Source organism: Mytilus trossulus, chromosome 4, assembly GCF_036588685.1.
Source record: "Mytilus trossulus isolate FHL-02 chromosome 4, PNRI_Mtr1.1.1.hap1, whole genome shotgun sequence".
In the NCBI taxonomy this organism is placed as follows: domain Eukaryota; kingdom Metazoa; phylum Mollusca; class Bivalvia; order Mytilida; family Mytilidae; genus Mytilus; species Mytilus trossulus.
Genome location: NC_086376.1, coordinates 69,936,653 through 69,955,006, shown reverse-complemented (window position 1 = coordinate 69,955,006; position 18,354 = coordinate 69,936,653). Strand labels below are relative to the sequence as shown.

Here is an 18,354-nt window from a genome sequence, read left to right as displayed (position 1 = left end):
AAGATAAAAGCAATGCAGTTTATTTTATAAAGCATGAATTCAATGAAAGAAAGCATGATTGCATTTTCTAAATTTTTTGGGAAAATGTTTCTTCTTTAAATTGATTCTGTTTTTATACCCTCTTTTTAGCATTTAAATAATTTAAGAATATGATTATTTAAATAATTAATTAAACATCAGATTAAGAAAAGATGTGTTTAAATTATTCACAACAAAAGGTGAGGTGCTTAAATATTTAAAATATTTGAAAAATCGGAACACACAGACTTATTTAACATAAGTAGTATGTGTAATTATCTCCCCTTGACCTCATTCACCACAAATATTTAATTCAATAATAAGTTTAAATTTTCTTTAATGAATAGATAAAATTATATGTTTTTTTTCAAACAAAAGTACATAAAATTTGTACATGAAGAAGACACAATGATACAGCACAAATGAAATTAAGCTTTAAAATATATATTACTGATTTTAATATCAGATGAGCAAATTTAGGAATAATTGTGAACCTTTCATATCTTCAACACACAATATTTAAAAGAGGGCAAATCTAGAAAGATTCCTAACAACACTGAAGTGAGTGACTGATGACAGAAACCTAACAATACCTTAGCTTCCATCACTTCCATTTGCTCTCTCTCTTCCAAAGTCCCATGATGCTTTAGTTTAGTTTCCATGGTTTCTTTCTCCTGTTGTAAAGTAATTACTTTCTGTTGAAGTTCATTTGCAGTTTGCTCTAGACCTTGGACATGCTGAAAGAAAACAATTCTATAAGCGTAATATATTTATAACAAGAACAGGGGACATGCAGTCATTCGTACATGTATTATAAAAGTTTTGAAAATCAATTTATCTTGCAGTGTCCTAAATTGATTTCAGGCTGAACTAATTTACTGTAAGTGAAAAAAGTGAACCAAAATTGATAGATAGGATATCGGGTAATATAATACTTTTAAAGCTTACAGTTTTTTCTTAGCAAAATAATTTGTGTACATAAGTATGACAGTGTTCATGTTAAAAAAAAACTAGAATGAGGTGACCTTGTGACCTTGTGATCAAAGATAAACCTGGTACAACAGAATATCCACTGTGAAAAAAGGAACTTGATTAACATTGACCTATAATGGTTTACTTTTTTTAAATTTGTTATTTGGATGGAGAGTTGTCTCATTGGCACTCACACCACATCTTCCTATATCTATTGATTAAGGCCGTTAGTTTTCTCGTTTAAATTGATTTACATTTGTCTTTTGAGGCCTTTTATAGCTGACTATGTGAAACAGGCTTTGCTCATTGTTGTAGGACATTAGGTGATCTATAGTTGCTAATTTGTGTGTCATTTGGTGTCTTGTGGAAAATTGTCTCATTTGCAATCATACCACATCTTCTTTTTTATATTGAAATATTGTTTTATTCTAACAGATTCTGTCAGTTGAACAATTGGTAATGTCCAGGAATAAAAGAGATTAAATTTTTTAAGGTAACTAAGGGCTATAACTCCTAAATGGGGGTCTCATTGGGGGGTTCTGATCCAGATCCTGCTTACTGTTTTGTCAGATTCCCGTATCCCGCTTACACTATATACATAAGCAATTCTCATTTTTTTGTAATTTCCCGTGTCCCACTAGACTTCATTTCCCGTTTTCACGACACAATAATTTGACTTCCATGTGTCACGCTTACACAAAATCGGCAACCCGCATCATGCTTAGACCCCAATGAGACCCACCTAAATGGTATAGGCCAAAACTATCAAAATAGCACTAGACTTGTTTTTTATGGTCCATGCCAATGTGTTCAAATTCAGAATATTTTATAAGTCTAAGATGCCTGTATGAGTCTGAGATATAACCAATGGCTAACACTGTGTGCCATTCAAGGACTTATGTTTCATATGGAAACATATATTTGCTTTGTTTTCTGAATTATTTTCCATCTTGTATACCTGAACTAATTTATCTTTGTCCATGTTCTCAATGGTAGAGTTACTATCCATGTTTATATCAACTTCTCCTGGTTCTTCCAGAATGGTTTCCAACACACCACTCTCATGGTAGCTGTCAGGATTCTGAAAAATAAACCAGAGATCATAAGCATTGGAAATATCTAATACTGGATGACTTGACTGAACTCTAGAAGAAAAAAAACGGCAGCTCTAATAGATTGAAAGTATAAACATACATGTGTTAATTAGCTTTTGTTATGATAGCTTTTGTAGATCTGCAAATGCAAAGAAAATAATTATCTTTAAATACCATGTTTTTGTTTAATTCATATATTCCATACCACAGATAAATATGGGATCAATTAACATTATCAACATATATTATATTCCTCTCTAGGGTTAGGAAGGGGTTAATTTTTTTATAGACAAAGCAGTTGAATTTCTTACAAAAGAACTGTTCAAGTGATTATAATTTCTGGAAAGCTCAGCCTCCCAGAGTTTTCAGGTATATGATTTTGACTTTTTCTTCATACTCAATGTAATTATGTAATGGCAATAAACCCAGACATGTTATTACTGACTGTAATAGATTTTATATCCTGCATATTGTATCAATTGTATGTTAATCTCACTTCAGCTTCACAATATAACTGTTAACTGAAACTTTATAATTTCTTGAAATCAACAACATAAAGAAAAATTATTCGTTAACATATATACTCTACTAACTGACTGCAGATATCCTAACTTCCGCAGCAGTATTATTTTTACAAAATGTATAATGTGCTGCCATAATATGAGAAAAGAATGTAATATTACATAACTTTTTTGGCATTACATTTAGTTCTAATAAGAAAATGTGCTGAGTCAAGTCATCTTAAGCTTATGATCATGAGGAACTTAACAACATAGCTTTAGCTCACACTAAATATTTCTTTATATCAATCCTTAGGTTATTTGAGACAAATTTAAAGCACTTCTATAATATTAAATATTCTCTGAAGTTGAAATAAAAAAAACATCTTCCTTATTATATCATATTTGTACTGTTATCTTTATAATTGCACTCATAGATAATGTGATTACAACGCATTCACAAAAAATACAACAAAATTCAAAGGGATACAGTATTCAGTTACAATCATTTGTGATTCTAATATCATCTATTTTTCTTTCTTGGAGATTATTCTTGGTGTATGTACAGCACCTCTTTTTTCTTAGCTTCTTTGATATATAACAAATAATTGTCAATTTTAAATATTTCAATCAGTAATCAGGCTCCATAGTCAAGTTATTTTATATTCTAAAAACTTGTATTTTATCTAATATAACCATAATTGAGTTTTGATACTATATCAAGTTCCCTAGACAGAAATACAATACTTAATCACTTTAAGGTGGAAATGTGAGAAAAGTATCAACTTTAACATATTATAAACTATTGGTATATATGTGTCAAAAAGAATTCAAGCCAAGAGATGTCAGAAGGTACATTCAGCTTACTTAGGGGTAATCTATTTACCTATATGAGTTCATCTTTTTGGTCCGCTGACCTCTGAAGATGTTAGTTTAGTAGGTCTGATGACCTTTATATTATATTTAATTGTCAACTAACCAAGACCTCACTGGTATTTTGATCTAAACATCTTAATAATAAGATTTTATCATTATAAACAGTGTCAAAACAGGCTAAACAGCTTGGATCAATGAATAAGTACTATACAAAGATATTATATCCTCTTATTTAAACATTTTAAGTTACAAATATATTTTGTTTGTTTAGAAATCTCACGTTCTTATTTATAAAGGAAACTGACCTTAGCAGTAATTATTTTTCTATATCGCCATCATCTTATCGTGAGTGAAACAATTATGTATATCCCGGTCTGTAGGTATGAACGGGGATTAGTTCATGAAGGTAACATTAGTTATATCTACCTTTGAGGGAATTGTATAGACAGGAGGTAATATTACCTACATGATTTATGGGGAAACTCATTCTAGAATAGTATGAAATCCAACATTATAAGTGGATTTTGGTTAAAAAATAAAACACTGAACTATTTGCTGGATAATTCAGCATCAAAATTATAAAAATTTAATCAAGTTGAATTAGAACTTCAATATATATGAATATACTGATCTGTGTGTCTCCTAAAGCAGATTTATCTTTGAAAAAATGAAAAGTAAAAAATAGATTTTGTACATTTTCTATACTTTGAAGAAGAAAAAGAGAAAAAAAGATGCTATTCACCCAAAATTCCAGAAAATATCTGCAGATTTACACATAAATTCATAATTCAAGAAATAAAAAACAAAAATAAACTGAAACATTGTTAGCAAAGGTAAATTTACTATTTCAACTTCTGTCACATACATGGAAAACTACGCAAAATAAGGGGGCTTCTCAATTACATTACTATAAAACTAAAGCAAGACTAAAACAATGATAGCTCAGTTTGGTGACAATAAAATTTGTCAATTTATCAGACGTAAAAAAAGTATTTATAAAACAAACTATAGATTGATTAGGTTTGAAATGTTACGTAATTCTAACAATTGAGAAAAGATGACTAAGTTTTAGCAATAAGAAATGTCACAGTTTATCTCATCTCAAACACACACGATACTATTTCATTCCTTGTTTACACGTTTAAGTTATCTGATTCTAGCAATGTAAAATTCTTCTACTTTCAGATATGTTTTAATGTAAAACCTGGCTTATTTCTGCAATACAAACTCCTTGTTTACAAATTACATGAATGATAACAAAACAACAGAAACATTCTATTAGATATTCTAACAACATTTAGTATTACATGGATATCCTGAAGTAAATTTTAAGACCACAATTCATCCACAAACAGTTAAAAAATCATTTGCCTAGCTGCTATTTTAAATCTTTGATTTGGACTAAAAAAGCCAGTAAAATTTAAAGATAAAATTCAGAAAGGAAATGGGGAATGTGTCAAAGCGACAACAACCCAACCATGGAGCAGACAACATACAGAACTTGAAACTATTATTAAAAGAATAATTCTACATTTTTTCCTGAACTTATTTTCAGTCATAGCAAGAATACGTACACCATTGATAATATATTTTTTCTTGAAATTCACCACAGTTGCTTCTTGTTGGTCTTGTAAAGATCATTTGTAGCAGTGTGTTAAATATGGACAAAAACTTCAGAGGTGTTCTACACTTAAAAATAGACTTTTGGGCAATCTGGAGCTTGACATATGTTATACACATCTGACATCTGTATACATAGTTGATGACTATATTGCCCTCAAGATGTCTTTCAGTTATTTTTGTTGGGTTGCTGTCTCACATCTCTTTGAGTTAAAGTAAGAATAACTGTCTTTATAATAATAATTAGAGAATATAAGCATGTTAGTTATTGTATAGCCAGCAGGTTTCTTTTATAGTAAAATTGTGTAAAACTGACCTGAAAATCCATGTGTAAAAATCACACCATCGTAACGTAGTATACTGTATGTGTGCCGAGAAATAATTATTGTAATAATTTTGTCAGCTGTCTTTTGTGGTGGATAATGTTATTATTACAGTTTGTCGATTATTATACTGATACTGTTACAAAAAGACATTTAATGTAGAAATTTAAAATCCTCCTAACATAGGTCAATAATTACTATTGTATTAATGGCCATTGGGTGGATGGTAGATCTTTTTCTTTAATCTAAGTGTTCACCTGTGCTCAGGGCACATTTTTTTCTACATTTTTCGGTGAAATGTATCACTATTGTAAAATTTAATACTTCATTCATGTGATGTTTTTTGTACATTTGTTAACACATGGTAGTATGATACATATTGATTGCAAAGTTGTGTGCATCTGTTAACATGGGGAATGTAAATACAGACATATAACATGTCAAATTAAAAATTTACAACAAAAATATTGTTTTGGTAAAGTGTTTTACTCTTGTGTTCAAACATGTGAAGAATTTTTGTTGGTAATTATTTTTTTTTAGAAATGTCAACATGTGTATGTACTTTTACTACATCATAACTTCCTTTACCCTTATGTAATAATATGCAATGAAGTTTTCTGAGAGAGCCAATAAACTCTGATTCAACAATTTACTTGGTAATTTATGCTAGTTATCATCATTCTACAACTTTAAATCTGAAAATTATAATCCTAGAAAAATACTTGTATATAATGATTAGCATTTCACAATAACTAAATTACAATCATTTTTCATTTTAAGATTTATATTTGTCCATTTTTTATAATGCTTGTTTTAAAGTATCAATGCAAGGACCTTTATGGGGTTTTCAAAACAAATGATACAATTTTCAAAGGGACCAAAACTTTTTCTAAAAGAACGTTCAAATATCCAAAATACTGTGAGTTAAAGTGAAATCACTGTTTATACAGCACAATTACAACCCCTTTTGTAAATTTCCCCAGAATTTAAGATAATTATTTTGTTGTGCTATAGTCATGGTAACCGTTTGTCAGACTAGTTTTTTTCTCAATAATTAATGATCACTTCACTCCCTTTCTTGAGTAAACCTATTTACCTTAGTAACATCAAAGTACACCTGAATCACCTGTTTAATCATCTTAACTTTGAACATCTAAGGCTGCACAGGATAGATAGGAGGAAAGAATAATATTGAATTAGCATGGTGATTTACCCTTGGCATTGATATCAGAATATGGTATAAACATCCATTCTCTTAAGTGTAATTTCAACCCAGCATTTTAACTTCTGAGAAAGAAAGAAAAAATAATCATCTTGTAATTCCCTGTCATGCCTGTTGCTATTTTTTTTTAAAACTTATCGACTCCTATTCATTCTGTCAATTTACTTATAACTTTACATCATCTTATATCTATAATCAGATTCATTAACTCTCATTAGAGAACTTTATTTTCTATTTTATTTCTTGACCAGTTAGATCCTTCCTTAGGAAAGAGACATTTATTATAAGGTGGATAATTTACTTTGTTATAACATCAATTTCTGGTATAACTGGTTTTGTATCTTTTCATGATTGTTTTTATATGATCGCATGTTATTTGCTAAAAGCCCAGTGGCAAATATTTAATGAATATTCAGAATGAGAACAAGTTGAACAATATATAAGAAATGTAGCTTCCAGTTAAAAAAAATCCTGCTCTACATGCTGGTCCCCCATCCTTTGTACTTCTCACAAAACAGGAAGTCCTAGATATGGATAGGAATATCTTTACAGAACATAATTAATAGAAAAATAATTACAAAATAAGGCTCTTTTTTGGATTGTTTTATATTTGTCATTTCAGTGTCTTTTATAGCTGACTTGTGCAGTATGGGTTATTCATTGTTGAATGCCATAGGGTGACCTTTAGTTGTAAATTTCTGAGTTCTTGATTCCTTGAGGAGAGTTGTTTCATTGGAAATCATACCACATCTTCTTATTCCTATATCTTCAATGCTATTATCTACTACTATTGACAGAAATCATTTTCTAGTAAAATATGTCAAATATTTGTTACAAATTGTTACTAATTTGTCATCTTCAAATCCATCAAAATATATATATATATATATGTGTTGTTTACAATGTGGTAAATTCTGTGGCATACATGTCAACAATTTAATCAATCAAGATAAATTACTACTAATACAACAACTGTGTCACACATAATTTGTAGCACACAAACTAACACTTTGACTTAGCTGGTAACAAATTACATCTATGCGTGTGCATTCGTTTTTTGCCTCAATAAATAAATCATTTTTCAATTTAACATAATATGTCCTACAGTTTAGTGTAGATAGTTCCTGATATGAAGATATGAAGATTTCCCTTCATTTGTTATACATATGTTAGTTTCACAAGGTTAAAGTTCAGTTAGTACATTCATATAGAAATTTAAATGTTTCAGGGAACATAATAGAATAATTTTTTGTTTTTGTATACTAAAGTACATCCAATTTTAATGTTTTTATATCTCTGACAAAAGCATTTTAAAATAAGGATTTTATAATTCATAATGCAACAAAACATCAAATTATTTGACAACTTTTCTTACAATTGTTACTCTGATGTGATCTTTTGTTTCACATCAGCAGAACTCTCTGAGAACCCTCTTTGAAAAAAAACACCATATCAAATAGAACAAGATCAGGGGGGATCCAGACATTTTAAAAAGGGGGGGGTTCCCAAGCCAGGACAAAGGAGGGGGGTTCCAACTATGTGTCCCCATTCAAATGCATTGATCGTCCAAAAAGAAGGAGTGTTCCAATCCCGGAACCCTCCCCCTGGATCCGCCACCGAAGATTTTGTGCAAAAAGCTAAAGTCTTTACAAAGTAGCTATGACAGTAACATAATGCACTTTTGACTTTGTTTTAACCGATGTTTAATGTTCTTCGAAAATTAAAGGAAGTTATTTCTATATCATAAGATTAATATAAATCTTAAAGATAGTTCAGAATATGAACTATTCTGGCCTATAAAGATTACATGCTACAAAGCAGTAAACAATAGAGATATTGAAACTGCCTAGGTTTTTTGTTTATCAAGGTAGGGGTATACAAGCTATAAAGTCTATCCTAAAAAATGTTTATTGCATCTTGTGTGATCTTGTGTAAATAAATATCAGTAATTTATGATATAAAATAAATTGTTTTTATTTGAAAACTCTCCCATTTTGTTTGATTAGTTAATCCTTGTCAAGAAAAGATTTTAATAAATGAAAAATCATGGGTGATATAAAGTATCAGTCCTAGCGTAGGTCTCCTGAATTTTTATATCCATAGTACGGAACTCTTCAATGTAGGATAGTGTGGCAAGGTATTACTGTGCAAAAGAAGTAAAGCCAAAGTCTCAGTTAGTTCATTTCTATCAATTCAAGATAGTCCCAACAATTTGTTCCTCACTTCAAGACTTACTTGAAGCCTAAATGTATCTGATGCAGCCAAAATAAAGTGGTCTTGAATGGAGCACTTATTGTTCCTAACATTGACTAATTGGTCCAAACATTGACCAACTAGTTCAATAAACATTGACCAATATTCTGTTGGTGCATCAACCTAAGAGACATTGCAATGGTGTGGTTCATTTATTGAGCTTACAAATAGGTAAATAATTGCAATGATCTGGCCTGTATTGCAGACACATCCATTTAATTACGACTCATTAGACATGGTAATTCATGCACAAAACTATGAGTAATTAGTATAATTAAAATTATGCAAATTGGATAGAAAAGTTTCTAAAAATAACCTATGAAAATCTTACAATGCCAGCGGTTTATCGTTCAATTTTGAGCAAATATTTATATCAATACTTTATACTTGAAGATTGAATTATAGTATTTATCATTTCTAAAGAATTTCCACTTTCCCCTCCCAATAAATACATAAATGCGAATAAAATTAAAATGATGTCAATAACTTTTCAAAAGTGTCAATATTTTGTGTACATATTAAGCAGCTTAAAAGGGAAGAGAAAATCTTATAGAACACTCCAATTCTCCTAAAAATATTGTATGTAAACAGGAAATTAAATGGACACGAGCAATCGTCCCTTCCTAGAAGTGGTGGTGACATTTAACCAGAGGGTCTGACAGATACGTGATGAATGACCTGTGTAATTATGGAGGTATGGTCAGGTAAAAGTGTCCTTAAGGTCCAATCAACAACATGGTGGACAATTTTATGTTTGTACAGTAATTTGTCTACCTTGCCACGAGCAGAAAAAATAATCTGTAAACTTCTATCTGATCAGAACAACACATTTACACATATGTTAGTAGAATTTAATGACTATAGTTCTCTTTGAATCTACCTTTCCTATCAAATTTACCCTATTTTCCAAATGTTTAAGTAATAAAATTCCAAAATTCAGATTGCCATCAAAAAATGAAATAGGCTTATTATGAATCTGTTTAAGTAAAGGTTACTTAAAGCTTCATATAAATTCTTTGTTGTAAATACGTAAAAGCTGGTGTCAATTCCGATATATATCTGTTGAATAACTCTTAACTAATCAATGAAATTTTACGAAAAGATTCTTTCATACATACTTCTATCCTATACTGCTTCATCCCTTAAATTAAGTATGTTAATTCAGTGGTGTTTATTTTAGCTGATAATCTCAAACTAAGATTTGGAAAGCGTAACAAGATGTTTGTTTATAGACATACTTCTAATGTCCACTTGTATGGTTAGAGATAAGTCATACCCCACATATCCACTCTAAGTTATCTCATGTTTCCTAGGTTAAGTCAATAATCAGGGACTACAGAAGTCCATTATTAAACTAGCCCATTTCATCATAAGCCAGTCACAGATTGATTCGTCATGAAGACTCTGACTAATTTTATATACCCAATATTAACTGTGTAAATATATGAGGCATAAATTTAAGCCCAGGTTCTAAGGTTGTGAAAATATTCCAATAAAAGAGGTACAGCTGTTGGTTTAATTAATGTCCCTAATTAGTCATTTTCACAGCTCTATGAAATGCTTTTTATACCAAGAAAAATTTGTTTATGGCAAAGTTTTTATTCCTTTATTTCATAAATACTATATATATACCATTCAATATCTGCGATTTGTAACAATAATCTACTGTTAAGTTTTCAAATGACTGATTTACAATATCAATTTCTTTTTATGTTTTGTCAAAGTTAAACAAAAGATTTTGTTACTGTTAAAATCAAACAGAAAAGTTTCTACTTCAAATTAAAGAAAGTAAAAAGTTTCAACCATAATATAAAAATGCATTTATAATTTTTTGCTATATATGAGTAATTGCTTTGCAATGTATAAAGTTTCAAGATTATGAAACCCACCCAAAATCATTAAACCCAGAGCTAAAGAGTAACCCAAACATCAGTCAAAATACAAGCCATTTTTGTGTAATTTGTTTCAAATTATCACAAGAGTTCAGAGTCGTGGTAAAAATTACACTAAATGCTTAACAACTACTAATGTCTGACAAAGGTTGCCATGGAATTAAATTGTCAAAAAATCATTTTAAAATTACCCCTATTTTCAACAGCTGCATTGTTCATCTATTATTACCCTACCAATTATTCTTTTCAAATATTTTTTTAAAAGTTCTTTGCTATTTAAGACTTACAAATTTATACATAATAACATTTTTCAGTACTATTATATTTCATCTTTTCAACTATAAATTTAAATCCCTCTGAATGATCTTAAATTCTTTCTATTCAAAAAAGAAAATAATAAAAGATTTGTCTAATAATAGTAACACCACATGGTTATCATTTAATAAACAACATATTTGTGATGCACCAATCTATACACACCTGAACAAATATTACAATTGCTGCATAGCGGGATAAAAAATATTGGCTAAAAACTGAATTGTTGAAGAAAAATAACCAACCTTCTGCTAATATATAAAATATTCCATAAATAAATCTTCAGAGAGAATATATTTATCCTAGAAAATCACATTATTAGAAAACAATAAAGTTGTTAGAGGATATCCAGGTATGAAATTGATTGCTACTTGTAATCAATTCCTACCAGCTAGAGATGTTCATTTCTCTTATCACTCTACCATTCGAATGGCATAAGGGGACGTAATTCTAGAAATGACCTAATTTTACCTGGGGAAATTAACAACATTATTTATCATTTTCAGCTTGATTGAAAGTTAGTTGTAATAACAACATACCTGACATTTAATTAACGTATTTTTTACATAAAAACTGATTAAATGGTGATCCGATTTAAAAGATAATTATTTCGTGATAATTGTGTATTGGGTAATTGTAAAGAAGAGTATCATCGAATTACTTACTTAAACTAAATAAGAAGTATTTAATCTTGTTAACTTAAAAGGGAATTAAGACATAACTTTTATTACTTTTCTTTTTAAATTGACTTTAAGGTTTAATGGATATATCTTTAAAGGTGACAATGAATTATATTACATTGTCAATATTGATATTATTCATTTAAAAGTTGAATTGTCAATTTCACAGTGTATCGCTTTCAAAATTTCTTTCAGCCATGTTTTCTATTAGTTGACTCTCCCGTTGGTTAATATTATTTAAACATGTCTGGCTGAAGAATTAGTGAAATCATCCAAATTCTGATGTAATATTGTAGAAAACTTGTAACATATATTATTTTGTATATGTTGATTTAACCAAATCTGTTATATTCCTCTACTTTTTTTTGGTGTATTACTGTTTCTCTTTGGGTCTTTTTTTTTCCTTCACTTTTTGCCATGGCCTGGAGAAGTTTATTTTCGTCTTATGAGTTTGAATGTCCCTTTGGTATCTTGAGCCTCTCCTTTTAAAATCTAAACGTCATTTCATTAACTTAATTCTATTGATAGATTTTCTTATATTAATGTTATGTTTCAAATTAATTCATACATACATGTATATTCAATTAATTATTAATTTGTTTATTAATTTTTAAGTCCATTTTAAAAGTTTAAAAAATATGTATTATAGAGAAAATGTGGTATGATTGCCAATGAGACAACTCTCCACAAGAGACCAATAACATAGAAATTAATAGCTATAGGTCAACGTTCAGCCTTCAACAATGAGCAAAGGCCATAAAATAAATTGAATTTTCCACATCCTATATTTGTTTGTATGTTTGGGTCATCGGTTGACTCCTTGTTATAGAGAAGATTTATGTAAGTAATTATAAAGTAATTAGTGAACAGATTCTGTGTGGTTCTGAAACTAATGAGGAAATAATGAAATACCGGTAGCAAAAGTGATGAAAAACATACAACAGATACCCATATCCCTCAATGAAAGCCAGGATGTCAGGAATATGTCAGGAAATTGAAATACAGTAGTTTAAGTGTTGATTAATGACCATCTGCAGACAATAGCTGCTGAGAATCTCTGTCTGAAATACCTACTGGTAAACATTTCTACTGAACTGAAAATTTGGAAAAACATATGTTTCTTCTATAGATGGTAAGACTTAATCAACAATATTGGAATATGATATTTTGAAAACCAGTGACAAACATTTCATGGGTACTGGTTAGATAATAAAAGTCCCCCATCATCCCAACCCCTTCAATATGCTCTATTTCAAAATACAAGTTATTCTATTTAGACCTTCATTTTACTAATGTTACAAACTATGCTTTAACATCCTGAAGTTAAAAACACACAGAAAAAAAGCCAACTGAACAGTAAGGAAATAAGAAGAGACAGTATGATTGCCATTTAGACAACTATCCACCTGACCATAGTCTGCTTCTGTCCACTATCTGAACTAGAGATCTCTAACATCAACATATAAATATATCAATAAAGATCGTATCTCCACAGTATAATTATGACTAATGACTAGTTACTACAGTACTAATGAGATAGTTTACACTAATGGTAGACATATGTTATCTACATTACACTAATCAACTCTCTGTAACCATGCCAATTTAAATATCTTCTTTTATAATCTTATCTTTCCATTTTTTTAACTGTTTTACTATCTGTCAACATTTTCACCTTATATTTTCTTACTTTTCTTTAGAAAAAAAATTCAGGCAGATTTGTTGAATAAGTTTTTATCTTTTACTAACAGTTATCCTCTTTGAGCTAGTAACTAAATGCACAACATCTATTAGGACAATCTCCACACAAAAAGTTGAAATAGCAAAACAAACAGAAAGAGCCACACACAAATACATGTAATATTGAAGTTATATTGACATACTCATATATAAAATGGTTATAGTGAGAACATGGGCATATATGTACCTCTCACAGCATCAGACAATTTTTGAAATTAAATAAATTACTTTTACTGGTTACAGGGAAACAGACCATGAGTAAATGAATCCATTTCCATACTTTCAACTTCAAGATAGATTTTTATCTTTTTAAACACTATTTTCACTGAAAGCTTCATGACAAGTCAAAACTAAGGACTGAAAACATATGTCATTCTGAAATGCATTATTATGTTTTTATATGCATGGCCTTACACAATATTAGAAGGTCTCGAATTGCAAATTTTCCAACAGAAAATATCTTTCAAGTAGTCAAAGATAAAACTACTACTAAATTGAAATGTACGAGTTATCACTATTTGTTTCCTTGCCAAATATTTCTGGTTTTTTTTCTTTTAGCTTTTCAGTACAAATGTATTTCAAATTAACTTGATAATAAAAAATCTAAATTTCTGTATTCCTAAGTTATAGAAAATGTTATCTTTCTAATGTCTATGATTTGGCAATATTCTGACATACTGTATGGTGAGTCACAAAGAAAATATATATACTACATTTCAAGGCCTCCTTCAGATAGAAATACTAACATCAAATATTGGCTCCCTCTTCTTAATCAACAGATGCTGATAAAATACAATAACAGATTGGAAACTGATTGAATGTTTAAAGCTTAAAGTTTGTAAAAATACCACAACTGGTAGCAAATTTTATATTTTATCCAACAGATGTCTTTAATACTTTTTATATTTATTTGTGAATAAAAAGTGCTGATTATGTTAAAATTTGTTAAAAGCATAGTTCTTTTAGTTCCAGCTTTCCCTAAGCTTATGATTTGAACATTAACCTGGACTCCATATCCTCACTGGATACAACCATTAATATTTACACCTTTAAACTGTAAACAAGAAAGACTCTAGAACTGTTACACATTAATTATTTCAGATTTGTTTCATTACAAATTACTAGTATGAAAAAATAAAATGTCACTTTTAATATTTCTAAAGATTTTGTTTTTTTTCTAGTTTAAATTATAAAAATTGACAGACTGAATATTTTGATTATCTTCTAAACATAAAAATAACACCAATTATGCAAACAAAAAAGTGCCAGCAATAACGAAAATGATAAATCCAGAAGGATGAAAGATAACATTCATTATTTGACATCAGCAATACCTAAATTCTTAAAACTTAATACAGATTTTATTGATAAATGAATCAGATTTTTACACCAATCGGTGGAAGGTTTCAACAGAACCCCCTGAAAACATTTCTTTTTTATCATGAACACTATCAAAGTCAAGATTCAGATAGAAGTTTGCCTTTTTAAAATCAAATTGTTATGACATGGAATAACCCCCATTAGGTACAAGCTGTCTACATCCTGGCTACAGGCCTACATACAGTCTGTCTAGTTAATAGCAGAATGACACTTGTGTTGTCTCCGTCACATCATAATTGACATATTTGATCAAAATACTAATTCTACATGTACAATGTTTGGCCTATACAGCCTTACCCTAAATGAAACTTGATTTTTTTTTTAGTATTGTGATTCTTCATATTATTAATTTATAGTTTCATCAATGTGGAAAAGGACAAGAACAAAATCTTCATATTATAAGGACAAGAACAAAATCTTCATATTATAATAGCATATTTTTTAATACAACATATTTTGATGTAAAATTAACAAACCAGCATTTGTTTCAGTTAATCATTGATCACTATATCAAATCCACTAACACTTATTTTTGAACATGTATGAAATGGAAATACAAAAACAATTTCTTCATTGGAAAAAAATAAATTTAAGATTCAAGGCAAATATATGAGACAAACTTTAAATATATTATTATGGATAGATCTAACAAATATCAGTGTTGATGCCATATAAAGAAACATTCATCTTCATACCATTTAGAATAAATATTATGCAAATATTTTAAAATTTTGTAAATAAATATATAATAACTGAAGCATCAAAATAGAAGTGATGAGGTATAATTTTCAACAAATTAAAATGTCAATAATATATTCTAAGTTGTCTCCCTTTGTTCATATCAGAAAAGTTCAAAATGTTATCCAAGCCAGTGTTATATGTAAATTTAAATCAGGAGGGCAATTTTTATTGGCCTGATTGGGTATATAAGCCTAATTTAATTTAGGCAGGGGGCATTTTAAATTTTAAATTATTTCATGGTAAATCATGATTATTAGGGCATTTTAAATACTTGGGATTCTGCAACATTTGAGAAAACAATTTATTAAATTGCTACACTTTAAGCATTGATGCCATACAACAATCCCATTTTTTCTATGTGGTAAAGATATTTTCTTCTGTTACATCAACATTAAAGAGAACACCTGTAATTTCAAGAAATAGCAGACAAATAGTGATAAGGCATATCAAATTTAAGGACATATGGGTGTATTAATATTTAATAATGCAAAAGAATAGTCAATAATTAACTTACAGGATTCTGGCTCTCTATTTCGACGATTCTAAACTCTAAATCATCTATTTTCTCATAAGCCTCCACTAACTCATCCTTCAACCTAGAGTTTTCTGATAGCAACTCATTCTTCTAAAAGGCAAAACATAAATTGAGTGAAAAAAAATAATCATTAGAATATATAACAAAAATATCTGAGTAAGACTCATATATATTTTTTTTTTCAAAATTAGTTCCTAACAATAATCCATATTTTTTTAATATCATTTACACAATACTTGAATTAACAGCTCTGGCTGCCATATACCCTTTTTGTACTCAGGTGAATTAAAGCAAACAACAATCAACCAATCAAATCATCAATGAATACCATTTTAGTTATAAACTTTGAATTTATTTAAATATACAATGATTAACTTTTTCACTACAGTGACCAGTCTTCTCCACTTCAGCAGAATAAATCTCTCAATGAAAACCAGATACTAATGACATACAACAACAAATAGTTGACATAGTTTTATTAACATTTATATAAGTAATAGTACCTCAAAAACATAAGACTCATGCATATTGTAATGACAGTTAAGTATAAAACATTCCCAGCATAAGTACATATGTCTGCATCAAAGAAGTAGGTACTTGCTAATGAAACTGACTGTTAATGACAGTAGTGTAACATGGCCTTGTAAACAGGTAATCTATTATCTTTAAGCAGGTACAATATTTAGGTACTAATTACCTTTTCATTCAATTGTCTTTCAGATCTTCTTAGATCTTTAACTTCTGTTTTCAGTTTGCTTGTTTTCTGAAAAGAATTATCCCAATATGAAACTTGATACTTTTTAATATTCATAAAAAATCAAATGTTATTTCTGCATATTTTTGTATTCTTGTTTCTTTGTGTAATAAAATTACTGTATATGCAAATTAAAGTTAGCATGATTTATATTTTCATAGCAACTAGAGGATCCAAGGGACTTCCTTTGGGCACATTATTTTTTGCAATTTGAACTAGGCTACAAAAATAATGGTAAACAAATACACATTTAAGGGCAATAACTCCTATTAAAAGTAAACCGATGATTTTGGGTACATTTAATTATTTGTGAATCTTACTTTCCTGATTTTTTGGTTATGTATTGTTTCTCTCGTCTACTCAGTACTGTGGTTTCCACAAAATAAAAACCTACCCATAATGCAAAAGATTTCCACTAAGGGATAATGATAAGGAGTCACCTGAAGATTTCAATCATAACTACTCAGACATTCTCGCTACATCTACAATATTGTTATTGTAGCTATAGCAATAATGATCCAGTAGTTTAAGTTACCACAAATAAAAGCCAGTGACTTTCACCATAATCTGCATGCATTTTCAACATTGACAGCTAGAAAATAATTCAATAAGAAGATCTCTTTTTTGTTAATTTTTTCAATGTGAAAACTTGGTAGTAATCTTTCTTTTGGGACAAAATCGTGTTGCAATTGCATTCTACAACTGAACTACAATAAAAGCTTAAATCATGAAAATTGGCTAAACCTTCATTTATTCACAGGAAACAATATATCTAAATTTGAAATGATTTCATCAAAGCATTATCAAGTTATTGCACTAGCAACACACTAAGTATCCCTTTTCGCTTTTGAAAGGTCTACAACTCAACAACAATAAAAGCTAAATTGTGAAAATTTCACTTCACCTTCATTTAATCACAGGAAACAACATATCTAAATTTGAAAAGATTTTGTCATGAAAGCACACTGTTTGGCTATCGCCAGCTGTACATCCCCAAGCCAATAAAGGAATTTAGCTTTGGAAATCTGGTTAAAAATTTAATACTGTAAATTCAGAAATTATTACAAGGGCTTTTAGTAATGTGACTGGGTGTGTATCCCAATAATAAGAACTCTGATATCTGATACATATATCTGTATCCAGATTTACCTGAAAGCCCAATAATCAATCTCGCTTTTTTGTCTTTTTTTCCAAAATCGCAATAATAAATGCACACAATAATTTCTGAATCTACAGTAGGTTTTAGTTTTAGTAAGTTTTAATATTAAAATTCTGGTAAATTATTTCATATTTCATCTATCACTGTTATAGTTAAATATGTTATTTACTCAAAGAGTTGTGATCCTTTGCTGGCTTCTCCTATTAAAACTACAAAAGTAAAATATAGCCAAGTTTAACATTATATGTGTCATTTTTTGTGTGCAATCCAAAGTATCCTT

General features: G+C 29.3%; 1 protein-coding gene across 5 annotated transcripts in view; it reads right to left on the bottom strand.

Annotated features, from left to right (window-relative positions):
* The window catches only part of LOC134715845 (golgin subfamily B member 1-like), an 80,519-nt gene that overhangs the window by 43,803 nt on the left and 18,362 nt on the right, over nt 1–18,354 (bottom strand). For 3 of the 5 annotated variants that reach the window (XM_063578346.1, XM_063578347.1, XM_063578348.1), the window contains 4 exons: nt 16,859–16,924; nt 16,141–16,251; nt 1,949–2,071; nt 612–755 (listed from right to left, as the gene is read on the bottom strand). In XM_063578346.1, the coding sequence (XP_063434416.1) occupies nt 612–755; nt 1,949–2,071; nt 16,141–16,251; nt 16,859–16,924 (444 nt within the window). Of the gene's footprint in view, nt 1–611; nt 756–1,948; nt 2,072–5,396; nt 5,424–11,330; nt 11,495–16,140; nt 16,252–16,858; nt 16,925–18,354 lie in introns of those variants that run through there. The other 2 variants (XM_063578350.1, XM_063578349.1) reach the window with 2 other exon arrangements.